Raw genomic sequence first — 9,973 nt, 5'->3', positions numbered from 1 at the left:
TTAACACCATTCAAGCTTATCATCTTGCTCGTATTTTCCATCATTCTCACAAGCACAATAACCCGAAGTTATCAAACCCAAAGCTCTAAAACCAGTAGCTCTGATACCACTTTGTTGGGGAAAAATATGGACACACGACACGAGCGCAGCGGAATGTGATCGATCGTGTTTCCCCTGACCTTGTGTGAACCTGTGAGGAAAATACTTCGACGATAGCAGGATATAGTATAAGCAATAACTAAATGAGACAAACACTTTTTACGTGGAAAACCTCCTCGATGTGAGAAGGAAATACCACGGGACCGTAGTCCACTCAACAATCCACTATATAAATGTATGTGAGTACAACCACGTCCTTCCTGTTCAACAACCTGAACAGAACAGAGACTCAAGCTACAAAGAGCTATCTCCAACACAAGAACAACAACAACAAGAGAGCAACACAAAGCTTCAAAACCAGCAGCAACCAAACGACCTCAGCTCACAAGGGTTCCGGAAACCAGAGACTAATCCCACCGTACAAATCCAAGACAAACCAGTCAACAACACCTCTGCCAAATTTCAGCTCAATAAGAGAAGATCTCACCGTCGGATTTACCAAACACTCAAGACAGCACTGCTGAAGAACTGTGACGACCAGCTTCACTAAAACCCAGACAACAGAAGATCCAACTGTTGAAATCCAAATCCCTTCGGTGAACCTTTAACCCACTGACTGAAGAAGCTTCCCACAAAATATCAGCCCTATCAGGATCCGTTTGACCCTCCAAATTTGCCTTGACAAACCAAGACGAAATTCTGCCTCCTTCCCTTTTTTCTCTCTTTTGTCTTTTTGATTCTTTTAAGTCTCACCATAAAAATTAGGTCAAGAGACTATATATATGTGTCTCACTAACCCTAAGAACCTCCAAGGCCCAATACTAATCTCATGGACTAATACTAATGACCCAACTTCCAAGTTTGGTTATCACCAACCAAACCCAACAGGTTTTCCTCCGTCTAGAAGGAACCAAACAAGTTGCTCTATTGTTCGGTTAGTGATCATTGCGATTAATGGCAAGCTACTTTTGCTATATCGTTCGTTTTGCTACTTATGTTACTAATCGATAAAAAATATTTTTTTTTTGAGAAACACATTTTGAGAGACTTGGACAATCTCATTTGCCTCAGTTAGAAAATCTGAACAATAATATTGGAGAACAGAAACGAAGTTTGCTTTAAATCCACCCACGCACAAGAAGCAAACTACACTTTGTTTTTCTTTTTAAGGAAGAAAGGAAAGAAAGAAAAAGTCGGCTTGATACTCAGGAAATACTTTAAAGAAGAATCTGTCTCAAGATCTTTGGAGTAGAACCTTTCTTCTAATCGTCCACACATTCTTCATCTTCCATCGTTTCCTGCAAAACAGAAACAAAAATTAGCAAATATGATTAGAATTGCATTTATACAAAAATTCCTGAATTTTGAAAAGATTCATCAAAGAAGTCTTGCTTGATTGTACCTCTGCTTCATCCAAAACACTCAACAAAGCAAACGATCTTGATACATCGCTTATCATGTCATTCTTTAAGCAAGACTTGACCGGCCATCTCATTGGTACAACAACATTCCTGCATCAATACATACAGAACAAAAAAAACTAGATATATATCTGCACCGTTCTATCTTTTGTTTCTTTCATAATCAAACCACAAAAAATAACTACACTTACCCTTGAGAGCATATGTATCTGCACCGTTCTATCTTGACTCTCGTGTATCTCTTGTAATGCTTCTCTAGACATTTTTCAGCACAAGAAACGTCAGAAGATGGCAAAACATGCCAGATCTTTAAAACTTGGAGATAGTGATTCTGTTTCTTGATAATGTCTACTGTCCAAATGAGGCTTAAGCCGTCATCGATATCCTCTTGTCTAAACAGATTCTCACTCTTTGAGTCTTGTTGAAACTTCCCATTTGATATCTTTTCCAAAACGCTCATAACTCTCTTGTTAATTTCAGAGTCTATGATAGTCTCCAGAGATTTCAAGAACTCGTTGGTAAGCAAAACCTGTAGGAGAAAAAGTAGAGAAGTAAGAATAGCAGATTAGTAATGTAAATACTTTGTTTCCATTATAAGCAATGAAAGAAATTATATATGAAGACACTTAATACACACACAAATGGATTACAAAAAAAATTAGAATTTTGCATAGATAACCTTAAAACATATGATAAAAAGAGAAGAATAAAACCTTCCATATCGAATTCTCAAAGGAAAGAAGCTTATTGCTTTGAAGCTTAGCAAGATCATCAAGGGCTGTTGCTGATCTTTTAACACACTTGGCAGAGCTCGACGCTGTGCAGAACATCAGATACGCGTTTTCTAAGCAGAGTCTTTGAAGTCCGAACTTCCCTATGAAATCAGGAAGTTCGATGCTTTCGCAAATCGATCCTAACATCTCCACACAATCTTGCTTTCTTGTATCTTCTTTCCCGGAAACTCTAACGACATCTGAAACTTTCATAGCTCTAAGTAGACCATTAGTGGCATTCATTTTCTCCGCGACTTGAAAGGAGAGCGAAGCAGTTGGTAGATGCAGACACAAAGTTGAGAACTGAGAACGCAAGTCCGTCCTCAGTTTACTAAACCTCTTTTCTACGAACTTTTTAAACGAAGGACGACGCTTGTCATTCTCGATGAAGGATTGGCGATACACTTCTTTTGGATCAGTGAGCAAAGAGATCATGCGTTGAACATTTGCTCTCCATCCAGTTAAAGCCTGAAAGCAGTCATAGAGCTCATCAACTCGGTAATCGAGGAAAACATCGAAAAGGTCCTCCCGATCATCGATCTTCATCCTTTCTTTGTTGCCAAACAAGACAATATCTCCAAGACCGTATCCACCAAGCCTCAATGACTCGGAGACTAGTTTCACAACCCTTGAAGCAACTTCCAGAACAGCTATGTTAGTTGGAGCGCAAGTCAGTGTCCTGCATCTCATTTTAAAGAGGTTTAAAAGCAGAACGCTTGTTGTTTTCGTCTTCCCGGTCCCTGGTGGTCCCCATATAAGTTTGATATTGTTGGAGTGGCGGCAGTTTTTGGCTTCTAGACAACGCAAAATCGCTTCCTCCTGAGATGTATTCAGTTTGAAAGAACGCAGCCTTTTCTCTATGTGATTTGGCATAATATTCTCACTGTTTTCTTGGCAAGAAACACAACTTTCACCACCAACCTACACAAGAAACAGAGTTTGTAAGAATTGAATTTTATTTGCTTCAGGTGAATTCATAATTATTACTTTTACCAAAAAAAAAAAAGATTCATAATAATTACCTCATTGTGGCTTTTAAGTACTTTAGATATAAGCTTTAAGTTTCCGCCTTCAGGATCTGGATGCAAGGCGGTCCAAATACGAATATTGGTCATCATGTTGGTCAAATAAACACAAAAGAGGCTTAGGCTTTTCTTCACACCCTTGCCTTTCTTTCTTGTTTCCATGTGACCTTCCTCGAAAACGATGGGTTTCGAAGCCAAAATAGTAATCAAATGTGGGTTATCTTCGTTCACTCCACAAACAAGAGCAAGCAAGTAAGGCTCATTGGAACATCTCAAGTCATCGATTCTACAAGGCTTGTTATCAGTCACTGCAATGAGATCGTTGAACTCCAACAGTTTCCCATCTCCCTTGGTCGTATTATCAGACACTGTCTGCAAAGTAACCTCGTAATAAAGATTCTTGGGAGGTTTAAAATCTTTGGCTGGCTTGATTTCCCAAACTTTGAAAGCTGGTGCTCTTCTAAGAGTTTCCATACTTGACAACAAAGCAGCATGTGTCTCTTCGATGATCGGATTAACAAATGACTTAAAATACTCTTTGCTTGACTGGAATGTGTTAGGGATCTTATCAACCTATTAAACCAAAACACACAGAAAATCCACTAAGCACCTACGCAAAGAGGTAATAAGGGTAAATATATCTTAGGATTCTAAGAAGAAAACAGAACCTTTCCTTTGTAAAGCTTTGAGTTGAGGACATCACGAACAGACCATGAGAAGACAACATCCACTAGATCTCTTCCTTTGATGATTCTCTCCTTCTTCTCCTTCTTTTCCTTCACTTCCCACAGTCGCTGCATTTTTTTTTTAACTCTCACTGCAATCACAAGACTTCTCAGTTTCTTCCAATTCTATGCAAATATATTTATTAGATCTTTTTACACAGAGAGAGATACATTTATTCCAAAAAGAAGATGAAGAAACACTGCAAGGAGGGAATCGAACGGTTGAGTGTTGGAAGTCGAAAAGATATGTGGTTTGTATCTTCATTTTTTCCTCCTCATTTTTTCCTCCTCGGTAAGGAAAAGAGAAATCAAATACTTTTTTACTTTTAAAAGTTCAAATACCATAGTACAACTTTTTTATAATTTCTAACTAGGTTTAGCTTTCTCAATTCATTCAAATACTCCAATTCTTTGAGATCTTTTTTTTTTTCTCTGTTTTACTACATTTTTTTGAGATCTTTCTTTCTTTATGCAGGTCACAACAACCTCTAATTTATATATCTACTAGCCTTGAATAATACCTGCTAGTCAAAACATTCCAAAAGCTCCTACGATAATTGCGAACGAAATTTAAAGTAAACTTTATTAACACCGAGACCCTTTTTACAAAGATGACTAGGGCTGGGCAAATAAACTGAACCCGAAAATTTGAACCGAACCCGATCCGATAAAAATGAATCTGAACCGATCCGAACCCGACATAAATACCGAATGGATCCTGTTTTTTGGTATTTTGGGTTATGGGTATTATCCGAACCGAATCCGGACCTAAATGGATATCCGATAAAATCCGAAACATTTAAAATCACAAAAAGAACTTCTACCAAATATGATCTTAATTCTTAATATGTATCCAAAATACTTTAAGATATTATTGAACTTCTAAAATAATTATCTATTACATGAAGGTTGATGGAGGAATGTGGCGGTTGAAGTCTGAAGGTTTTAGAATTTGGTTTTGTTTTCCTTGAATAATGTTTCTCATTTCATGAGAATTTAGTTTTTGTTTTATGATTTCATTTGTTTGATTTTCTTTCTATCACTAACTATGTTTATCTTTCGCTTGATTTTGAATGATCACGTTTGATGTTTTTTCTTATTTTTGAATCGATTTTACTTATGTTTTGGCTATTACAATATGTACAAATCATGTATTTTAAATCCGAAGAACCGGTTTCATTTATGTTTTAGTTACAAAATAGGTACAAATCAGATATTTTTAAACCGAAGAACCGATTGAGACCCGAACCCGAAAGTACAATGGGTTATACCGGTTCTTTGAAGATTTACTAACTCCGACCCGAACCCGATAGAACCCGTATCGGTCCCGAACCGAACTTTTATATAACCCGAATGGGGTTGATTTTGATAAATACGAAAAACCAAAACCCAAATGGATAAAACCGAAACCCGATTGGGACCCCGAATGTCCATAACATCTAAAACTTTCTATCGACATCAACGTGATTGATTAGGATGACATGTACGGTATATATATCGCATAACTTTATTGCTTTCCAATTTATTATCCTTTCTTACATTTTTGTTTTTAAAAGGGGTACGGATGGCAACCGCGGTTTTCGTAATATAAGCGGTGCGGAATTAAAATACGGGACGGTCCAAAAAGGTTGTTCAAAAAAAAATGAGAAAACAAAAATCGAACGAAAAGAAGTTGTGGGACATAAACTAACACATACAAAAAATCTCACTAGTTAAAAGCAGGATGCCGACTTTCACGATTTTGTCTAAATACGTGGAAATCTTCTTAAAATTGAAAAAAAAAACCGAATCTTCCTTAGTTTAAGGGAATTAATTATAATATCTAAATTTATCTTCAAAAAAAGAAATATTCTATCATTTATAAATATACTAGGACCGGTCCGCACTACGCGCGGAATGTCATATATTTGTGTATGTTTATTTGTAATATATTTTTATTAGTCTCGAGACTTTTTAATATACGGCTGTCTATTTATATGGTATTATGGTTTGTTTATCCCTTATATATTAATTGAGAAACATTACAACATTGTTTTGTAGTCATGTGTAACTATGAGAGTGAAATTCAGAATACTTAGAAAAATAGATTGATTCATCTTAATTTTATATTATATTGTTTATTAAACTAACTATCAAATTGATAAATAGTAGTGTACAATTTTTGTATCTTAGCTGTTTTTTGCTTAATTTTATATTATTAAATTCCTCAGTGCCCTCGCCCCTGGCTTGGGGAGTCGGAGCTGCGCAATGAATTTGTAGTCCCAGACTGCAGAGAAGGTCGGAGGTGGTGATAATGACGGCGTTCATGCTTACAATTCGGTGTATATATGCACGCATACACTCAATAGTTTTGAGGAGAATTGTCTGTGATTGTACATGCCTGGTTTGTAAGTTGAAGTTGGAACGCTCTATTTGTAAACAGATCTGTGATATAATTCAAGCTAGAGCAAGACAAGTTCTCATTAAAGAAAACTTTTATATGAAAGATTATGCAGTCATGTATTTTACTGTGATATATCATTTCTAGGCACCAGATAAGAATCGTGGAGTCATTCTTATTTTCAAAGGGATCATAGAGAGTATTCCTGAAGTTTACGCTCCGTTAAATGCGATGAGTTGATACTGTAAGCATATTTTCTTTTAATATTATTTCTCAGGTCTAATCTGACTTTTTGTGATGTTAGGAATTTTCGGGCTCCTTGTGCAGGGTGTAGTTGCTGCTAAGGTTTCTACTCTGCTCTTACCTTATTCATATGCTTTATTTGGATTTCTTCCTCCATTCATTAAGAATCAGGTTCAAATTCTTTGACATGAGACTTCTCTTTGTTTTACACTAAAGAAAAAAAATATGGATGCTTACAAGAATCAGGTTCAAATTCTTTGATATGTGCTCGTGATGGGTTTCTCTCATGCTATTCGCCTGAATCTTTCTTCCTACTCGTCTCTCTCTCCCTGCCAGGTTTTCACCTTCTCACTTACCTTTCCTCTATTAGACTTTTTGATTCACATTTTTTTTTATAAAAAGCTCAGAACTTTCATGATGTTTTTACTATCTTATTATTGGGTTTTGTTCTCTTATTATTCTTTGCTTTCCTCAGAATGATGCTTAATGTCTGCCCACAATCATCAAGTTTTGCTTCTTCTTTTTTACTTTCCCTTAAATAAAAATGAAAACTTTGAGTTTTATTTTGATGTGTTGTGTTATAATTTCTTGATGCAGACAAGTGTAAACCAGAAGCAGAAGACTTTTGTTACGTTCCTCACCAGTTGTAGAAAGGGAAAGAGACGTTCTTTACTCACCGTTCAATCAGTTCTGAACAATACACGACCAAGCTTCAACGACAATGGAACAGCTGAGGAGCCTTCAAAAATTCTTTTGGATAAACTATTCGCTCGGACACATGAACAAACGAATGAGAACTTGGTGTATCCTCCTGATGAGGCTCTGTCCTACTCAAGCCTTGGGGGGGGGGCTTGAGTCTGACCTTCAAGCTGCGCTAATGGCTTTGTTGAAACGTGAAGAAGACTTGCAGGATGCAGAGAGGAAGGTTCTCTCCGAGAAGAAGAAACTAAACCGAGCAAAGGAAGGGTTGGAGAAGCGGGAGAGAGTCATCCTCCAAGCTTCTTTGAAGCACGAGAGTTTACAAGAGGAGCTGAAGCGGGCGAACGTGGAGTTAGCTTCACAGGCCAGAGAGATCGAAGAGTTAAAGCATAAGCTTAGGGAAAGAGATGAGGAGCTTGTCGCTATGCAACCGTCATTGACTTTTAAAGAGCGTGAGCTGGATCGAATGCGCGTTGAGATCTCAATCAAAACCAAGGAGGTCTCCGTGGCGAGTTTTGAGTTTGAGAACAAGTCACAGCTCTTGAGCCAAGCCAAGGAGATTGTGGAGAGACAAGAAGATGAGATAGAAGCGCTTCAGAGAGCTCTCAAGGAGAAGAGGAGCAAGAGAAGCTCAGAGAAACAGAAGCTAACTTAAAGAAACAGACGGAAGAGTGGTTGGTGGCTCAGGAGGAAGTGAGTAAGCTTCAGGAGGAGATAGTGAAGCGGCTTGGAGAAGCTAAACCATGGAGGACTTTAAGAGAGTGAGGAAGCTTCTAACCGATGTGAGATTCGAGCTTGTTTCTTCTCGGGAAGCTTTGTTATCTTCAAGAGAGCAAATGGGAGAAAAGGAAGTGCTGTTAGAGAAACAGTTAGAGGAACTCGAGGAGCAGAGGAGAAGCGTGTTGTCATATATGCAAAGCTTGAGAGATGCTCGCGGTGAAGTGGAGAGCGAGAGAGTTAAGCTCAGAGTCGCCGAGGCTAAGAACTTTGCACTCGAGCGAGAGACATCACTCCAAAAGGAACTGCTCGAGGACTTAAGAGAGGAGTTGAAGAAAGAGAAGTCTCTGTTGGAGGAAGCTATGCGTCATGTCTCCACCATTCAAGACGAGCTTGACAAGAAAACAAACGAGTTTCAAGTCTCACAGACTCAACTTCAGGAGAAAGAGTCAAGTTTGGTGGAGGCTAAACTTGAGATTCAGCATTTAAAGTCTGAACAGGCTTCTCTAGAACTGTTGCTGCAAGAGAAAGATGAAGAGCTCACGGAAGCGAGGAATCAATTGGAAGAAGTGAACCGTGAGGTTAAAGAGCTGAAGATGCTTATGGCCAGTAGAGAAGATCAGCTTACGCAGGCGACTGAATTGCTGAAGGAGAAAGATTTCCACCTTAACAGAATCGAAGATGAGTTAGGCAGCTCCAAGATGCAAGCCAGTGAAGCTGAGATGGTGGTGGAAAGAATCGCAAAGCTGACGAGCAGATTGATTCAAGATCAGATGCAGCAACAACCACAAGAGAAACAACCTTACGGTGATTACGGGATGGAGAACAAACGGTTAGTGATGGAGCTAAACTTCACAATAGAGAATCTACGGTTGAAAGAAATGGAAGTTTTAGCTGCGCAGAGGGCTCTGACGTTGAAAGACGAAGAGATCAATGTACTCATGGGAAGACTAGAAGCTAAGGAGAGGGAAGTCAAGAAACTGAAAGAAGAAACGGTTCATGACGGTGAAGATTTGAAAATGCTATATGCATTGGCGCAAGAGAGGATCGAGGGGAGAACAATGGGTGATCTAGCTATAGAGAAGCTTCAGCTAGATGCGGCTCAACTTGAAGTGGAAGCTGCAACGAGCGCATTGCAGAAGCTTGCGGAGATGAGCACAGAGCTTCTAACTCAAGCTGACATGAGTATGGAGGTAGATTCTGATATTGTTGTAGTGCCAGAAAACGAAAACAGTTCAGCCGATTGTATTGCTGAGGTGAAATCAGAAGTTGGGAGGCTCTGGTCATTGACAGAGAGACTCCTAGAGAATGCATGAATCGCTGATGGTGCTGCATCCACATGCATTAATGGATTATGAAGATTAGAACATACAGATTAACTTTATAAGCTTGATCTGTGATGTGATTTTTTTTGTGTGGATATATGTAGAGTTACCGGGTGTTGAATAAATATGTTGTCTCAAAACTAAGATTGTTCTGCATACAAGGACTGTCTTTGAAAAGGTTAGACATGTAGCAAGAGACTTGTATCCTCTTTGTTCTCCTTGTAAGAATAAAACATCTGTGATCTCCAATGACATTATGGTTAATGGTAGGGCTGGGATTTTGAATCAAACCGAATCCGCTGAACCGAACCAAAATTTTTGGTTAGTTTTAGTTAGGAGTTTGGTTCGATTTGGTAGGTTTTCTAAAAATGTTTCGACAGCCGAATCAGTCGATCACTTCATTTTTTTCAAAAGCAAAAAAAGAATTATAATCAAACCATATCTTCTTCTTTTTTTTTGTTATAATCAAACCATATCAAAAATCTGAACCAAACTAACCAATCTTTTAACCGAAAATAATGATATTAACCGAATTTATCTAAAGTTTATAACAAAATTAAACTAAA

At 38.1% G+C, this 9,973-nt stretch overlaps 2 protein-coding genes across 2 annotated transcripts; one reads left to right on the top strand and one right to left on the bottom strand.

The window, feature by feature from the left end:
• Positions 1 to 1,144: 1,144 nt before the first annotated feature.
• LOC106323254 lies at positions 1,145 to 4,477 on the bottom strand. Its single transcript, XM_013761409.1, has 7 exons — positions 4,215 to 4,477; positions 3,987 to 4,135; positions 3,316 to 3,891; positions 2,234 to 3,214; positions 1,712 to 2,049; positions 1,502 to 1,610; positions 1,145 to 1,397 (listed from the first exon to the last, which is right to left on the bottom strand). The coding sequence occupies exons 2-7, from the start codon at positions 4,116 to 4,118 to the stop codon at positions 1,362 to 1,364; spliced, it is 2,172 nt and encodes a 723-aa protein (XP_013616863.1). The 5' UTR covers positions 4,119 to 4,135; positions 4,215 to 4,477; the 3' UTR covers positions 1,145 to 1,361.
• A 2,366-nt stretch (positions 4,478 to 6,843) lies between these two features.
• LOC106322825 (coiled-coil domain-containing protein 18-like) lies at positions 6,844 to 9,656 on the top strand. The gene is given in 5 exon segments (XM_013760968.1): positions 6,844 to 7,002; positions 7,264 to 7,509; positions 7,511 to 7,979; positions 7,982 to 8,101; positions 8,104 to 9,656. Coding segments are annotated over 5 exon segments (2,235 nt in total). The 5' UTR covers positions 6,844 to 6,939; the 3' UTR covers positions 9,441 to 9,656.
• The last annotated feature ends 317 nt before the right edge of the window (positions 9,657 to 9,973 follow it).

The sequence above is a fragment of the Brassica oleracea genome, chromosome C2 (assembly GCF_000695525.1).
Source record: "Brassica oleracea var. oleracea cultivar TO1000 chromosome C2, BOL, whole genome shotgun sequence".
Lineage (NCBI taxonomy): Eukaryota > Viridiplantae > Streptophyta > Magnoliopsida > Brassicales > Brassicaceae > Brassica > Brassica oleracea.
The sequence above is the reverse complement of the archived record's forward strand: the minus strand, read 5'-3'. Positions and strand labels throughout refer to the sequence as shown.